Genomic DNA, 17,256 nt, shown 5'->3' with positions numbered 1-17,256 from the left:
ACAATCTTCCACTTGAAAACAATGGAAATCCATTTTATCAGTAGGTATAAAAGGTTTAAATTTACATTTGGATCCAGAGAAAAGTTGCATAAACTTCTTGGTTAGATGCTATTGCTTTCCAAGGATCAATCTATATATTTTAATTAATAAAACAAATTTGTTTTTTTATTATTATTTTTATTTTATTTATTTTATTATTTTTTTTTTATTTTTTTTTTTTATCTTAACATTTTATAGAATTTATTGGTTTGATTTTACTAAATAATGTGAAAATAATAAATCTATGAGAGAAAAAAAAAAAAAAAAAAAAAAAAGGAAATAATTTAAGTTATCATTTTTATTTTATTTTATTTTTGAACATTTATTATTAATAAAATTAGGTAAAAAGCACAAATTATTCATCACCCATATTTTCATTGTTCTCAAAAAAAAAAAAAAATAAAAAAAAATAAAATAAAAAAAAAATAAAAAAAATAAAAAAAAAAATTTTTATTTTATTTTTTTTTTAAAATAAAAAAAAAACCAACTTAAAGATTTTTCTTTTGAATTTTATAGTTATTTGTGTTTCAATCAATATATCTTTTTTTTTTTTTTTTTTCCATTTTTTTTTTTTTCACCCTTTAAATAATTAATCCTTTTTTTTTTTTTGATATTTTTTTAAAATTAAACATTAAAAATGTCAAAAAAAAATCAACAAATTTCTCCAGTTTTGGATAATATTGTCACATCATTGTTGCAATCATTAAGCGACAGTGATGAAAGTGTTAGAAGTACTGTTGTAAATAGTTTATACGAAATTGGTTTTAGACAACCAAATTTTGTTTTACAAGTTGCATGTGATTATATAAATAAGAACCAAAAGGTAATCAATTAAATTATTGTTTATTTTTTTTTTTTTTTTGAATTGGATTAAATTATTGTTTAAAAAATTTTTTTTTTTTTTTTCCCAAAGGATTATTTGTGTGTGTGTGAAATAAAAATAAAACTAATCAATTTTTATTTTTATTTTTTTATTTTTATATTTTTTTTTGTATTTAGATAGATCAAACTCATAGGGTTAAAATTTTAAATAGTATTTTACAAATTTTAGAACAAACTAGAAATCAATTAACAGATGCATTATCACTAAATTTAATTGCAATGTCAATTTCAGAGATGACAAGAGATAAAGAAGTTGTACCAGATTGGCAACAAGTTGCATCATCATTATTGGTTTCATTAGGTTTACGTTATCCATCACAAATTATGGATGAATTATTAAAACGTTTTGAACCAGGTACATTACCACATTATTTCGTTATGAAAACTTTAGGTGATTTTATTAGTTCAAATCGTATGTTTTTTTTTTTTTTCAAAATAAAAATAAAATAATAACAAAATAAATATATATTTATATATTAACCATTATTCTTATTTTTTTTAAAAAATAGCAATACCAACTGTACCAAAAATTAGAGAAATTTTATCACGTATTTTACCAGTTTTAGGTACAATTAAACATGATAATTTTAAATGGGTATTTGCAGCAGCATTAGGTCATTTTGCAGATGCAATTGTGCAATATGTTGCAAATATTGATACAGCACCAGATAAATCATTAACATTGTATAGTTTTAGTTCTGAATTTTATCCAGCACTTGAATTAATGTTTTCAAAATGGTTAGGTACAAATCATGAAAAAGTTAGATTAGTAACCATTGAAGCAGTTGGTTCAATTTGTTCAATTCTTTCAGTTGAACAATTAGAATCTCAAATTCAAAAATTAGTAGTTGGTGTTTTATCAATGTTAAAAAAAGAAAAAGATTTATTACCAGTTACCCATGTATGTTTTTTTTTTTTTTTTTTAAAAAAAATTATATTTTTTTTTTAAATTAAATTAAATTTATTAACAAATAATTCTTTTTTTTTTTTTTTTTATTATATTTATATTTATTTATATATATATATATATATATATAGTCATTATGTTGTATTTTAGAAGTTTGTGTTAAAAATGATTTAAAATTACAAGTTAATGAATTATTAATACCAATTATGACAACATTACATCCATTAGTATGCATTGTACCAGATTATAGTAATCCAGCATCAACTAAAACTTATAATGAGGTTTTACGTTGTTTTGAAGTTATTGGTAGAGGATATTCAGATGTTTTGATATCATTTTTAAATCAACGTTTAGAGAATAGAGATCTTAGATCAAGAGCAGGATCATTATCAATTATTCGTCATATTGTAACACGTTTAGATGTAGAGTTGGCCGATAAGAAACCATTGATTCTCTCTGCAATTAAACCATTGATTCAAACTGAACCATCATTATTCATAAAGAAATATTTGGCACAAATTATCATTGCAATGGCACCTTATGGTTATCTTGAAATGGAGGGTGGTTTAACATTATTGGAATTCATTGTAAAGGGTAGTAGTTGGTATCAAGATAGTGAGATTGGTAAAGCACAACCAACACAACCACCAAAGAAAATTGAAAATCCAGATTTACATGTAACCGATAGTGAATTACGTTTAATTTGTGATAATATTTTAAATTTAATCACCACAACAATGCCACAATTGGAATCGATTCTTTGGCCATACCTATTCGAATTCATCCTACCTGAACAATACACAGCAGCAATACCAGTGGTAACTAAATCACTCACCTATATTGCACTCTCAAAGAAATCGGTTGATTCCGATGATTATTATATCGATTTCGATAAGGAAATTAATTTACCAAAACCAACTCAAATCATCGCTCGTTATTTCGTACTTTTGACAGCACCATTACGTCGTAATCAATTGGGAATTAGAATATTAGAAAATATGAAAGCAATTGGACCAATCCTTCATCCATCCATTTGTGATATGTGGGATGTTACATTACCAAAGTTAATCTCTTATCTCGAAGATCATACCGATATTGAAACTTGGAATAAAAATCAATGGGAAGAATTAGTACTTCGTTTACTCTCTGAAACTATTAAAAATGCAGCCGATGATGAATGGACAGTTGCATTGGGTAATTCAATGTCTGAACAAATCGATCACTATAAAAAAGATCCAATATTAAAGAGATCACTCTATAAACAAATGGGTTTAATTATGCAAAAATGTTCACATAAAGAATTTGTAAAGAGTAAAATTGAAGTTATGTTCACATCGGTGGATTATACAAATTCTCTAGAGAATGAAGGTTGTGCAATTGGTTTGGGTTATTGTGGCGCATCACATTTTGATATCGTTTTAGAGAAAATCAATTTCTATATTAAAAATTCAATGGTAAAGAAATCTGGTTTCTTTGGTAAGAAAGGTCCAAAAGGTATTAAAAATTGTATACTTCTTTCATTGGGTTATTCAGCAACCTATGCTCAATCAGCATTGTTTTCGTCACGTGTTGAGGTTCATGTAATTCAACCAATCAAACCATCGATTTTACAATTGAAAAAAGTACCAAAGAAATTATCATCAATTAAAATGATTGATTTAATTGGTAAAGCTTTACATCCAAATAAAGCTTCAACTTTTATATTCAAACAACGTGATGAATTAATGAAACTTTTAATTAGTTATATGAGTACTCCACCACCATCAACAAATAATCAAGTTAAAATCGATGGTACAAATGCTTGTTCAACATTAGTTAATTTAGAACCAATGATTTCATTGGAATTAGAGGTTCAAATCATTAATTTATCATTATCATTCTTTAATCAACAAGTTTCACCAGCAAATGCTACAAATACAGATTCTGATGAGTATAAAGAAGTTAATTCATTAATTACATCTGTTAATAATTTATTATCAACTATACTTTATAATCAAACAACCATCGCTTGTTTAAATAGATTAATTGGTTATTTAGATCCATTATCACGTTCAAAGGATGCTCATATTCGTGAACGTTCATTATTTTGTATACTTTATTTGGTAAAGAAGTTTATTGAATATTCAACCGATTCAGATTCAATGCCAACTGATAAACTATTCGATTCAATTGGTACAACCTTATCAGTATTGATTCCACGTTGTACTGATCCAGAGATTAATGTTCGTCGTTATGCTGTTGAATCTATTCAATTGATTCTTTATATTGGTTTCATGTTAAAGAATGCAACACCTGATAATCGTAGGGTTAAACCAAGTGAAGTACTTCATCCATTAACATCAATTCGTGATAGTATTACCACGACCGAAGTGAATGAACAATTCTCATTGGTATTTGAAATCTCTGTTATCATTTCAAAAATGATATCACTTGAAGAGATTCCAAAATTCTTGGAAGGTTCAATTAAAGGTTTACAAGATTTACAAGCATTCTCAACCAATGGTTCTTGTATCATAATCAATGGCCTTATTAAAACTCGTGGTGAAGAGTTAATTGAATATGTACCAATATTGGTCAAAGGTTTATTAACTGCAATGGAGGGTATCACTAGTGAAACCACAATGAATGGTACATTGGTTTCATTGAGAAGTTTAGCAAATCATCATTTAATTCCAGTGTTATCAGTGTTATTAGAATACCCAATGCCACATAGTGTTCATGTTATTAAATCATTCCAAATCATTGCTAAAGATAAAAATTTAATTAGTCCAACTTTAATTCATTTAATGGATTTATTAAATAATAAACCAGTCTATGAAGAGAAACCAGATCCAAAGAATAAGAATAGAATTATCCCACAACCATTTGCAATTGCATTGGCAGCAACTTGTTCATTGGGTGAAATTTTCCAATTGACAGAGGTTGAAGAAGTTGTAAAATATTTTTATCATCAATTGATTTCAACATTGGTATTACGTGCTGGTACTTGTAATAATTCATTACCATGTCTAATTGAAGTTGCATCAACTAATCCAAAAGCAAAAGCATCAGCCATTTCATTGATACCATCACAACAAATGTTGGTAACATTCCGTCAATTCTTTAAATGTACAAAAGAGGAAGAAACTCTATTGGCAGAGATTGAATCAAAAGGTAGTTTCAGTCAATTGGAAACACCATTCTATCATCAAGGTATCATTGAAATTCTATCGGTGGTTTCATCACATCATCCAGATTTAATTCAAGGTATTTTCCAATATCTATTACCATATCAACGTTCAAATCATTTAGAACATCGTATTGTTACAATCTCTGTAACCACTGAGCTAATTAATCATTGTAAAGATAAAGAACTCATTCAAAGATTAATTAATACACTTTTGAATTCATTGGTTGATCCATTGGTTAAATTAATTTCATTAAAAGGTCTTTCAAATATTGTTAGTGCTGGTGTCGAACAAACCAATCGTTATGCACCAACAGTTATTGATGCTTTGTCGACTTCAATCGATGATCAAGATGAAACTATGGCAATGGAATGTATGTTGGGTCTTTCAAAAATATTTGAAGTTGCTGATGAAGGTCGTGTTGCACCAATCCTTGTCAATATTTGTAATCGTATTAGACCAGCCTTTGAGAAACCAAATGATTCAATTCGTGCCGCCTCATTCCAACTCTTTGGTTCACTTTGGAGATTTGGTTCTGGTTCTGCTTGTGACCCATTCTATGAACAAATTCATAGTTCTTTACCATCACTCATTATGCATTTAAATGATGATGTTCAATCGGTTAAAAACTCTTGTAAGAAAACTTTATTCCAATTATCAACTTTAATGAGATCACAAGATGCTATGGACTATTTCAATAATAAATCAAAAGGTTTTGTTGGTGATAATGATCAACCAAACTATGAAGAATTCTTATTGGACTTTTCAAAATTACTAATCATCAATTATCCAGAACGTGTAAATTACTTTGTAATGACTGTAATTGAATTCTTTAAATCAACTTGGGTAAACCTTAGAGGTAATGCCGCTACTTTTATTGGTTTCATTCTTGGTAATTTAACTGAAGATAAAAGAACTCAAACAAATATTAATTCTACAATTCTTACAAAATCTTTAGTTGGTCTTTTGGCTGAAAAATCACCTGCTGTTAGAAAGAAAGCTGCTGAATCTTTAGGTTTATTACATCATTATTAAAAAAATTAAATTTAAAAAAAAAAAATTATAAAAAAAATATCAAAATAAATATCAAAATAAATAAATTAAATAAAATAAATAAAATATTTAATAAATGGTTTCATTGTTTTATTGGTAAGATATGTTTCTCTTTTTTTTTTTATTTAATTTTTATTTTAAAATTGATTTATTTTTTTAATTATTTTTTAAATTAGAAATTAATTAGCGTTTCTTTTAAAATTCATATGAAAAAATGACTTTTGCTATGTCAAATATTGAAAATTAATGAATCTAATTTAACTAATCTAATTCAAATAAAATAAAAAAAAACTATTTAAAATGTTTAATTTTATTTTTTTTCTATATATATATTTAAGTATAAATTTAATTTACTTTATGTAAAAAATTTATTATCGCTTGTGAAATCTTTTTTAATATTTTTTACAATTATATTATTTTCAATAGTATGCGGTATTATTACATTGTTATTAACAGTTTCAACTTCAATAGGATAGGAAGTTATTTCATCATTAATTTCAATATCTGTACTAAGTTGTTGTTGTAGTTGTTGTTGTTGTTGTTGTTGTTGTTGTTGTTGTTGTTGTTGTTGTTGTTGTTGTTGTTGTTGTGGTTGTTGTTCAAATTGTTGGTTAAGTTGTTGATCAAATGGTTGATTTAATTGTTGTTGTTGTTGTTGTTGTTGTTGTTGTTGTTGTTGTTGTTGTTGTTGTTGTTGTTGTTGATTAGGTTGTTGTGATTTTTCATTAAATTGTTTTAAAAATTCAATTTGTTTTTTCTTTTTTTGCTTTTTTAATGTGGAATAATTTTTAACAGTATCTTTTTCTTTTTTTTTATGTTGTTTCCATTTTGATTCTGAACTACCATACCTATTTGCAACGATTTTATATTTTTTAGAGGTATCCAATGGTTCAAATAATTCACCATTCTTTGTTAATGGTATCACTTGATCGTCTTCATCTAATAATACAGAGTAAACTCCAAAAGTTTGATGAAAATTTACACCCTCTGCATTGATCCATGTATCTTTACCACGAAATCCTAATCGAATTTTGGTCATTGGTTCCTTCATTTCATTCTCTCTATAATCTTGACTTTCATTATCAAATGTACATAAAAAGCAACAACAAAATCCTATAATTGATAAAAACCTCTTTATACTATATATTATACCTCCTTCTCCATTTTTTTTATTAATTGAATTTATAATTTTGCTTATACTACTTGTCATTACAATAAAATAAAATAAATAAATAAAAAAAATAAAAAAAAAAAATTGACAACCCCCTTTTAAAATTTTACTTTTTTTTTTATTGTAATTTTTTATATGTATTATTTTTTTTTTTTTTAGTTTTTTATTTTTTTTTTTTTTATTTTAAGTATATATATATACAAATTTTACAAGATATATCTTTTTTTTAAAAAGGTTTTTTTTTTTTTTTTTTTTTTTTTTTTTTTTTTTTTGAGAAAAAGAGTTTGAATTTTCCAAAATAATTAAAATAAATTTTTTTTTTTTGGTTTTTTTTTTTTTTTTTTTTCAAAAAAAAAAAATTTATTATTTTGATTATTTATGCCCCCCCACAATTTTTTTTTTTTTTTTTTTTTTTTTTATTTTATTTTTTTAAAATATCAATATTAAAATTTAAAATACTATTCAACAAACGATAAATATATATATTTGTTTTCATTATTTATTTATTTATTAATTTAAATAGTATAAACAAAATGGGAAAGGATTATACATTTATTAGAAATTGGATTAGTTTCCATTTTATGGGAAATATTAATAATTTTTCATATTGCGTTGTAAATGCAGCAAGTGGTAACTTATCAGCTTATTTTCACAACTCTAAAAATATTGGAATTATTCTTTGGGCAAATATTGCATTTGGTTTAGTTTCAAGATGTAAGTGTATTATTATTAAAAAAAAAAAATAAAAAAAAAAAACATATAAAATTAATTTTTATAATTATTATTATTTTTATTTTTTTTTATTTTTTAGTGGTTAATACATTTTTAATTGAAAATGTTAATTCGAAATTAAAGATAGTAGTAAATTGTTTATTTATGTCAATTGGTTTAATTGGTGTAGCATTATCAGTATATGTTAATTTTGGATTTTGTATAGCAGCCATAGCATTTGTTGGTATTGCAAGTTCATTTGGTGAGAGTGTAATTCTCTCATACATGAAGAAATTTCCTGCAGAGCTAGTTAATGGTTGGTCAAGTGGTACAGGTATTGCAGGTGTATGTGGTTCATTGTTTTATATAGCAATGGTTGCAGCAGGTTTATCGAATTCAACAATCTTTTATATGATGTTACCAACTGTTGCTGTTTATTTCCTTTTATTCTTTTTCGGTTTAAAAGTACCAAATCATTTAGAAGAAGATAGAACAGATAACCACAATAATAGTAACAATAGCAGCAATAACAGCAAATATACAGAGAAACAATCATTGGTTAAAAAGGACCAACTTATTGAAGATATAGATGATGGTGGTGGTGCTGAAGTTGCACCACCAGGTGAAACTAAAAAACAAAGATATATTCGTTGTGCACGTTTAGTTTGGTTCAATGCTGTCAATTTAGCATTGGTTTATTTCTTTGAATATGTTGCAAGTGTAGGTGGTGCTGATCTTGCCTTGAAAAAGGATCCAAACAATGATAATTTCTTCATTGCAAATGCATTTGCAATCTTTAGTTTTTGTTATCAATTGGGTGTATTAATCTCACGTTCTTCACTTCAATTCGTTAAAATCAAACATATTGGTGTTATCACCATCCTTCAAGGTATTAATATGGTCTTTTGGATCATACAAGCAAAATATAAAATGGTCACCTCTGTTTGGGTACTCTTTATTCTCATGGTTTATTGTGGTCTTTTAGGTGGTGCTTCTTATGTTAATGTATTTTACTTAATTCTTCATCAAAAAAATATTCCAAATGAAGATAGAGAACTTTGCATTAATTATGCTGCTTTATTAGTTACTGTTGGTAAGTTTTCATTAAAAAAAAAAATAAAAATAAAATAAAATAAAAATATATATATATGTATAAAAAAATAAAAACTAATATTGGTTTTTAAAATATTTTAGGTATTACACTCGCAGCTTGTTTCATTCTCGTTATGGACCATACATTTTTAGCCTCTGAGGTTCCAAAAACTGATTCTTCATCCTCAACATAAATAAAATTTTTTATGTATTTTTATTATAATAATTAATTTACTTTTTTTTTTTTGTTTAATTTTATTTTATTTTATTTTATTTTATTTTATTTTATTTCAAATGTTCATTAAATAAATTAAAAAAAATATTTTGGGTATTTTCACTCACAGCTTTTTTATTCTTGTAAGTTTAATTTTTAGCCTCTGAGGTTCCTAAAACTGATTCGTCATCCAACCAAACATTAATAAGATTTTATTATAATAATTAAAATTTTTTTTTAGTGTTCAATTTTTATTTTATTTTATTTTATTTTATTTTATTTTAAATGAAAACGTTTACAAAATTTAATTTAATTTAATTTAATTATTTTTTTTAATTTTTTATTTTTTTATTTTTTTTCTTTTTTTTTTTCTTTTTTTTTTTTTTTTTTTTTTTTATTTTCCTTTTTTTTTATTTTTTATTTTTTTTAATAAAAACTCAAAACAACACACACTTACACAATATATTTACTATTTTAAATTATATCTAAATCCGACAACAACAATAACAATAACAACAACAACCCATTCTTTAATATACATATAAATATAAAATAATGAATCCAGATTTCACAGTTTATGTTTCAAATATTTCATTGAAAGCAAATACTAAAACAGTTTCAGATTTTTTCTCATTTTGTGGAAGAATTGTTAATTTATTTTTAAGAAAGTAAGCTTACTCTTTTTTTCTAACGTTTTTTTTTTTTTTTTTTTTTTTTTTTATTATTATTATTATTATTATACTAATTTTTTTATTGTTATTATTATTATTATTTTTAGTGACCCAACTGGTAGTTCACAACAAGCAATAGTAGTATTTGAATCAGATTCAGCTGCAAAAACAGCTTTATTATTAACAAATGCATTAATTGTAGATAAAGTAATTCAAGTTGTTCAATTTACACCAGAATTAGAGTTTGATTTAACACAACAATTTTCTCAACAACAACAATTTAATAATCTCAGTGGTGAACAACAACCACAACAACAACAATATGTTAGTCAACCACAAGAAGACATTGTAAATAGAGAACATAGTGTGCCAGATAATGAAAGAAGTAAAACCTCTGTTGTTGCATCAATTATTGCAGCAGGTTATAGTGTTGGACAAGACGCTGCCATTAAAGCACGTCAAGTTGATGAAGAACATATGATTTCATTAAAACTTAAAGTTGGAGCTGAAGCTGTCAAAGCAAAAGCAAATGAAATTGATAATAACCTTCACATTTCTGAGAGTGCCGCTGCCATTAAGGGTGCAGTTGTAGAGAGAGCAAATGCACTCGATGAAAGATTCCAAATCTCAGGTTTCTTTAAGAGTGCAAGTGATATGATCTCTCAACAAGCTTCCAATTTAATGAAAGCAGCCGAAGAAAATAGTACAGTTTCACCAATCGTAAATAAAGTTTCAAGTTTTGGTACTTTTATTAAACAAGAAGTTCAACAAATTCAAACTGAAACCTCTCAAGCAATTGATGAAAAAAATAAAGAAAAAGGTATTAACTCTTCAAATGATACTGAATTACAACAACAACAACAACAACAACAACAACAACCAGAACAACCAGAACAACACTCAAATATAGATTTTTCAAAAGAACAATAAGTTTATTATTTTTATGAAAAAAAAAAAAAAAAAAAAAAAAAATATTCAAAAATGTAAATCTATATAATCATCTCTTTTAAAAGTTTAGTTTAATTTATAAATAGTATACCTCTTTTATTTTTTCAATATATTTAAAAAGTAAAATAAAAAAAATAAAAATAAAGAAACATTTGTAAAAAAAAAAAAAAAAAAAAAAATTATAAATAAATTAATTAATTATCAAAAAAAAAAAGCACCTTAATTTTCATTATTTTCTCTAAAAATAGAATCCATCATCTAGTTTAAACAAATATATATATTTTTTTTTTTTAAAAACTAGCAATCAATAATAAATAAATTAAATGTTTATTTAAAAACTATCAATCAATAATAAATAAAATAAACATTTAAAAAAAATAAAAAAAAAAAAAAACTTTCCTATAAAAAAAAAAAATAGTTTTGTTAAATTAATTAAATAATTTCCAATATTTGTATATTTTTATAATAAAATATAAAAAAAAAAATATTTAATAAAAAAAAAAAGACAAAAATTTTATATTTAACATTTTTAATTATTTATTTAACAATAACAATTGTAAAAGGTGCTCCACTATATAATTATAAAAAATTAAATTGTTCAAGTATGAATACAAATTGTAAAATTTTTGGTTGTTCTCCAATGTTTGGTTGTTTTGAAACGAGTAAATATATATATATATATGCCCACAAAGTAATGTTGATATTTGTCATACCAATCATTGTGATGAAAATACTGGAAGTTGTTATCAAATTGCTGATACTGGTAATGATGGAAATTTTAATACAATTGATAGTTGTGGTCCATATGGTTGTGTCAACGCACCAGTAAATCCACCAGAACCAACTCAATCATGTGAACAAAAATGAAACGATAATAGTATGTAAATTTATTTTTATTATTAAAATTTAAATATTTTTTTCAAAATTATTAAAAATAAAAATAAATTTAAAAAAACAAAACCAGATCCTTGTACAGTTGATTTTTGTGATTTCCGTGGATATTGTTATCATTATGAAACTCGTTGTTCAGATTATGATGCATGTTCACTTGATACTTGTGGTGAAAAAGGATGTGAATATAACCCCAATGAATTGTGATGATAATAGTAAGTATTTTTAATTAAGAATTTTAAATTTAATATTTTAAATTATTTTTTCTAACATTAAAATTTAATTTTAAATAAAGACCCTTGTACAGCTGATTTTTGCTCAATGTTATATGGTTGTTATCATAACCCAATCGAATTCTCAGTTAAAGTACCATGTAGTACTGATTCTCAATGCAATAGAAACACTTGTGACTATTATGACAGAGATCGTGGTGGTAATCCATGTATTAATAATGAATGGAGAACTGGTACAATTACAAATTATATAATAATAATTATTATTATTATTTAAAATAGTATCATTTTTATTTAAATAAACAAGTAATATCATTGTATAATATATAAATATTTATTTATTTTAAAATATATATTTTTATTTATTTATTTATTTTTTAAAGTAATTTTAATAAAGTTTTATTATTATTTTCATTAATAATTGAATTATTTGAGATATTATTTAAAAAGTTCATCGATAAATCCATACCAACTCTACAAGCGATACTATCATTTGTTTGGTCAAGTGAAACGAAACCATGAATTGTTTTTAAAATTCTTAAAACTGAAACTTTAACATTTGCATTTGATAATTTTAAACCAAATTGTTCACCTTCAGAACTTAAGACATCGGTTTCAGCAGTGATAACCAAAGTTTCTGGAAAATCTTTTAATTGATCGATTGTGGCTTTCAATGGACAACAAGTGATTTCATCCCTCTCGGAATCATTATTTGTATAATGATTCCAACACCATTTCATACCTTCCTTTGTTAAATAGAATTTCTCTGAGAATCTATTATAGGATGGTGTTTCAAAATTGCAATCTGTAATTGGATAGTATACTAAAACTTTTGAAATTTTCTTAAAAAATGTTGAATTATTTAATTTTAACATTAATGGTAGAGAAAGTGCGAAATTTCCACCTGAACTCTCACCAACTATTGAAATTGAATCATTGATTAAATCATTGAATGGGTTGAAATTGCCATTCATTATATCTGTGAATAATTGGTAGCATTGTTTTAAACCTAATGGATATTTAAACTCTGGTGTTAATCCATAATCTGGATAAATTAAAATTGAATTTGTTCTATCACTAATTTCTCTTGGTAATTTTTTAATACCGTCAACCATAAAACCACCACCGTGAATATAAAATATTGCTTTATATTTATGGTCGACTGGATTTTGTTCATAACCACTTGGATAAAAGAAATGAACATCCATTAAACTATCACCATTCTCTTTATTTAATTGATATTGTTTGGTTTTACTAATATGTTTCTTTTGAATATCATATAATGATTTAAAACCTTCTCTAATTAATCTTGGTTCAATATCTAATACTGGCATATAACTATTACAAATTTCAATAGCTGTTTTATCTAAACCAAATGATTCTGGATCCATTCTTTTTTTTTTTTTTTAAATTTTTAATTTTTTTTTTTTTTATTTATACTTTTTTTTTAGGTGACCAAAACCAAAAAAAAAAAAAAAAAAAAACTTACAACCTTATTATAAGCAATTTTTTCTAATAATTTTAACAAAATTAAGTTGTTTATTTTATTTTGTTAATTTTAATAGAAAATAAAAGATTCAATCATTTTGCTTATAAAAAAAAAAAAAAAATCACTTACTTTAAAAGTCGAAAATTCCAAAAAAAAAAAAAGTTTTTATTACCAAATTTAATTTTTAATTTTTTTTTTTCTTTGCAATATTGAAAAGGCATCTTTTAATTTTTTTTTTTTTTTTTTTTTTTTATTTTTTTATTTGAAACAAATATAATTAAAAAAAAAAAAAAAAAAAAAATCTAAAAAATAAAAATAAATTTATTTTTTTCTTTATTTTTTTTTAATAATTAATTAATTTATTTATATTGTTTAATTCTTTCTTCTTTTTCTTTAATTTGATGTTCAACTTCAGTTTTTAAAACATTAAGAGCACGTTGATCTTTTGATAAAAGACGAATTGCTTGATTTAATTGTTCAATGATTAATTCACGATTTTGAAATTCTAAACGTTTTGCAACATTATTTTGAGTATTTGCTTGTTCAGTATTTTGAATTCCCATAACTTCCAAGTTATCTAAAGAACTTCTCCAAATGGAAGATACTTGTTTAACGAGATCCTCCTTACCAGAAGCGAAATATTCACCAATGAGAATTAAAGGTAAAGATGAGATTGATTTCTTTTGAGCTACAGCCCAACCTTTAAACTTTTCAGCTTTTAATTTCTTTGATTCTGCGGTATCTTTATCATTGTAATAGTTTGATAATATTTTAGATTCCAATGCAATGGTAGTTGGAGTTTCAGCTAAAAGTACAGCTAAATTAATCAACATAACAGCATCCAAATCACCTAATCCACTCTTTATTGGTGTTGAAATCTCCTTATCACTTGTTAACTCTTTGTACCATTTTTCAACTTGTTTTGGATTTTGTCTAAACATTTCAATCATAAAACCAACCAATGGTAAATAATAAAATGATTGAATAGTTGAAATTCTTGCAATGGATTTCATATCTGATTCCTCTTTAATATTATTCAATTGTTGTCTTACAAATGTTTTAGATTGTTTACCTAATAATAATTTCATTGCAACTAAAAATTGCTCTGGTTCTGGTTGAATATAATAACGAGTATACCAATCTAAGGCTTCTTCAAATGTTTCTATATTCTTACCAATAATTCTATTTGAAATATTACCATATGGGTTTTCAATTTCTTCATTTTTATTATTATTTCCTAAAGAATTAAAAATTCCACCAATTGAAAAACTATAAATTATTATATTATTATTATTATTTTTATTATTTTTTTTATTATTATTATTATTTTCATTTTTCACTTTTTCACTTTTGAATTGAAATCCTTTTGACTCTTCATTTTTTTCATTATTAAATCTTGAGGTTGTATATAATCTAGTTTTATTTAAAACATTACTTTGTAATACTTTAAAGTAATTGGTTTTATTAATTTGTTTTAAAATATTTGACATCATTTTTTTTTTTTTTTTTTTTAAAAACAATAATAAAAAAAAAAAAAAAAAAAAAAAAGATTTTCGCTTTAAAAACGAAAAATAAAAAAAAAATAAAAAAATATTTTCACTTTTTTTTTTATTTTATTTTATTTTTTTTTTTTTTAAACAATAATTCAATTTCATTTAATTTTAATATGGATTTAGTATACCCCAATTCCAAAATAGTTACCTTTTTTTTTTAATTTTTTTTTTTTTTTTTTTGCTACCATAAATTGGGAAATGAATATCCATAAAATTTTATTTTTTTAATTTTTTTTGTCAACGAAAATCAAAAAAAAAACTAATTAATTAAAAAAAAAATTAAAAAAAAAACACAAAACGAATCCAAAAAAAGAATCTGGTTCTTTTTTTTTTTTTTTTTTTTTTTTTTTTTTTTTTTTTTTTTTTTCTTAGTTTTATTTATTTTTTTTTAATTTTTTTAATTTTTTCATTTTAATTTTTCCCAACATTATAAAACTTTACAAAAAAGAAAATGAGTAAAGGAGAGGATAAATTTTCATCAGTTTTAAAATTAACAGAGTTTGATTATATTGTTCCTTCACAAATATGTATTAAACCTGTAGAAATTGAAAAATCAAATGATTCTGTAAGTATTTTTTTTTTTTTTTTTTTTTTTTTTTTTTTCAAACCAATTTTAAATATTAACAATAATAATTATAATAATAGGGAAATTCAAAAATTCAAATTGAGTCAGATGGAAGGTATGTTGAAATTTCAGAAGATGGAACTAAAAAATCATTAGAAAAAGCAACCATCACATTAAATGATTGTTTAGCATGTAGTGGATGTATTACTTCAGCTGAAAGTGTTTTAATTACAGCTCAAAGTATTTCAGAATTTTTGTTAAATGTAAATAATAATAATGATAGTAATAATAATCAAGATGAAAAGAAAACAATTGTAATAACATTATCACCACAATCTAGAGCTTCTTTGGCTTCTCATTTTAAAATTTCAACATTATCTGTAAGAAATTAAATTTTATTTTAAATTTCATTTATTATTATTATTTTATTATTAATTATTCTAACTATTAAAAAAAAAAAAAAAAAAAAAAAAAAAATAATAATTTAGGTAGTAAAAAAATTAAAAACATTTTTTAAAAAATTAAATATAAATTATTTATTTGATTCAAGTTTTAGTAGAGATTTTTCATTATTAGAATCAGCAGCAGAATTTGTAGCAAGATATAAAAAAACATATATAAATAATAATAATGATGAAGAAACAGGTAAATTAGAACCTTTTCCATTACCAATGTTATCATCAGCATGTCCAGGTTGGATTTGTTATGCGGAAAAAACTCATGGTGAATTTATATTACCTTTTATTAGTACTACAAAATCACCTCAACAAATTATGGGAACATTAGTAAAATATTATTTCACTGAAAAGATACTCGATAACAATACCAATAATAATAATAATAATAATAATAATAATAATAATAATAATAGTAAAATTAAACCATCAAATATATATCATGTTACAATTATGCCATGTTATGATAAGAAATTGGAAGCATCTAGAAATGATTTTTATAATGATATTTTTAAAACCAAAGATGTGGATTGTGTATTATCAACAACAGAAATTTTAGATCTATTTAAAGAGAAAGAAATCGATTTTCTATCATTGGAAGAGGATAACTCTATCGAGGAGCAATTCTTTCAATTATCACCATCCAATCAATTCTATAGTATTAATGGATCATCTGGTGGTTATTTAGAATTCATTTATAAATATGCTGCAAAAGAGTTATTCAATGTTGATATCGTTGAACCAATTCAATATAAAATCGGTAGAAATCAAGACTTTAAAGAGGTTTCATTAGAGATTGATGGTAAAAAAGTTTTAAATTTCGCTCAAGCTTATGGATTTAGAAATATTCAAAATATAGTTAGAAAGATTAAAACTAATATTACAACTAAAAAAGATACAAACTCTCAATATGATTTCGTTGAAATTATGGCTTGTCCTTCTGGTTGTATAAATGGTGGTGGTCAAATTAAATCTGATGCTATCAAAGAAAATAAAGCAATTCTTTTAGATTCTGAAGAGAAATATAATGAAAATGTAATCTTTCGTCAACCAATCGATAATCAATCTGTTCAAAACATTTATAACACTTGGTTAAATGGTTGCTTTTCAACTGATTCAAAAACAAACCTTCATACTCAATATCATAGAATTGAAAAAACTACAAATGCTTTAAATATTAAATGGTAAAAACTCAATAAAATTTTAAATATATTA

At 23.7% G+C, this 17,256-nt stretch overlaps 8 protein-coding genes across 8 annotated transcripts; 5 read left to right on the top strand and 3 right to left on the bottom strand.

The window, feature by feature from the left end:
• Positions 1-676: 676 nt before the first annotated feature.
• DDB_G0291161 (hypothetical protein) lies at positions 677-6,030 on the top strand (the record flags this gene model as incomplete). Its single annotated transcript, XM_630275.1, has 4 exons — positions 677-862; positions 1,039-1,333; positions 1,431-1,822; positions 1,960-6,030. 4 exons carry the CDS (start codon positions 677-679, stop codon positions 6,028-6,030), a joined length of 4,944 nt encoding a protein of 1,647 aa, XP_635367.1.
• Positions 6,031-6,403: 373 nt separating this feature from the next.
• DDB_G0291159 (hypothetical protein) lies at positions 6,404-7,258 on the bottom strand (the record flags this gene model as incomplete). The annotated part of the gene is made up of 1 exon (XM_630274.1): positions 6,404-7,258. One exon carries the CDS (start codon positions 7,256-7,258, stop codon positions 6,404-6,406), a length of 855 nt encoding a protein of 284 aa, XP_635366.1.
• A 494-nt stretch (positions 7,259-7,752) lies between these two features.
• Positions 7,753-9,216, top strand: cln3 (Batten's disease protein Cln3 family protein; the record flags this gene model as incomplete). Its single annotated transcript, XM_630273.1, has 3 exons — positions 7,753-7,933; positions 8,031-9,023; positions 9,125-9,216. The coding sequence occupies 3 exons, from the start codon at positions 7,753-7,755 to the stop codon at positions 9,214-9,216; spliced, it is 1,266 nt and encodes a 421-aa protein (XP_635365.1).
• Positions 9,217-9,791: 575 nt separating this feature from the next.
• Positions 9,792-10,837, top strand: DDB_G0291155 (RNA-binding region RNP-1 domain-containing protein; the record flags this gene model as incomplete). Its single annotated transcript, XM_630272.1, has 2 exons — positions 9,792-9,904; positions 10,015-10,837. The coding sequence occupies 2 exons, from the start codon at positions 9,792-9,794 to the stop codon at positions 10,835-10,837; spliced, it is 936 nt and encodes a 311-aa protein (XP_635364.1).
• Positions 10,838-11,459: 622 nt separating this feature from the next.
• On the top strand, positions 11,460-12,256 carry DDB_G0291153 (hypothetical protein; the record flags this gene model as incomplete). Its single annotated transcript, XM_630271.1, has 4 exons — positions 11,460-11,497; positions 11,548-11,708; positions 11,820-11,927; positions 12,042-12,256. The coding sequence occupies 4 exons, from the start codon at positions 11,460-11,462 to the stop codon at positions 12,254-12,256; spliced, it is 522 nt and encodes a 173-aa protein (XP_635363.1).
• A 100-nt stretch (positions 12,257-12,356) lies between these two features.
• Positions 12,357-13,370, bottom strand: cinB (esterase/lipase/thioesterase domain-containing protein; the record flags this gene model as incomplete). Its single annotated transcript, XM_630270.1, has 1 exon — positions 12,357-13,370. The coding sequence occupies one exon, from the start codon at positions 13,368-13,370 to the stop codon at positions 12,357-12,359; it is 1,014 nt and encodes a 337-aa protein (XP_635362.1).
• Positions 13,371-13,827: 457 nt separating this feature from the next.
• DDB_G0291151 (hypothetical protein) lies at positions 13,828-14,961 on the bottom strand (the record flags this gene model as incomplete). Its single annotated transcript, XM_630269.1, has 1 exon — positions 13,828-14,961. One exon carries the CDS (start codon positions 14,959-14,961, stop codon positions 13,828-13,830), a length of 1,134 nt encoding a protein of 377 aa, XP_635361.1.
• A 511-nt stretch (positions 14,962-15,472) lies between these two features.
• DDB_G0291149 (nuclear prelamin A recognition factor-like protein) lies at positions 15,473-17,229 on the top strand (the record flags this gene model as incomplete). Its single annotated transcript, XM_630268.1, has 3 exons — positions 15,473-15,586; positions 15,667-15,966; positions 16,075-17,229. 3 exons carry the CDS (start codon positions 15,473-15,475, stop codon positions 17,227-17,229), a joined length of 1,569 nt encoding a protein of 522 aa, XP_635360.1.
• Positions 17,230-17,256: the final 27 nt, after the last annotated feature.

This window comes from Dictyostelium discoideum (assembly GCF_000004695.1).
Source record: "Dictyostelium discoideum AX4 chromosome 5 chromosome, whole genome shotgun sequence".
Classification (NCBI taxonomy): domain Eukaryota; phylum Evosea; class Eumycetozoa; order Dictyosteliales; family Dictyosteliaceae; genus Dictyostelium; species Dictyostelium discoideum.
The sequence above is the reverse complement of the archived record's forward strand: the minus strand, read 5'-3'. Positions and strand labels throughout refer to the sequence as shown.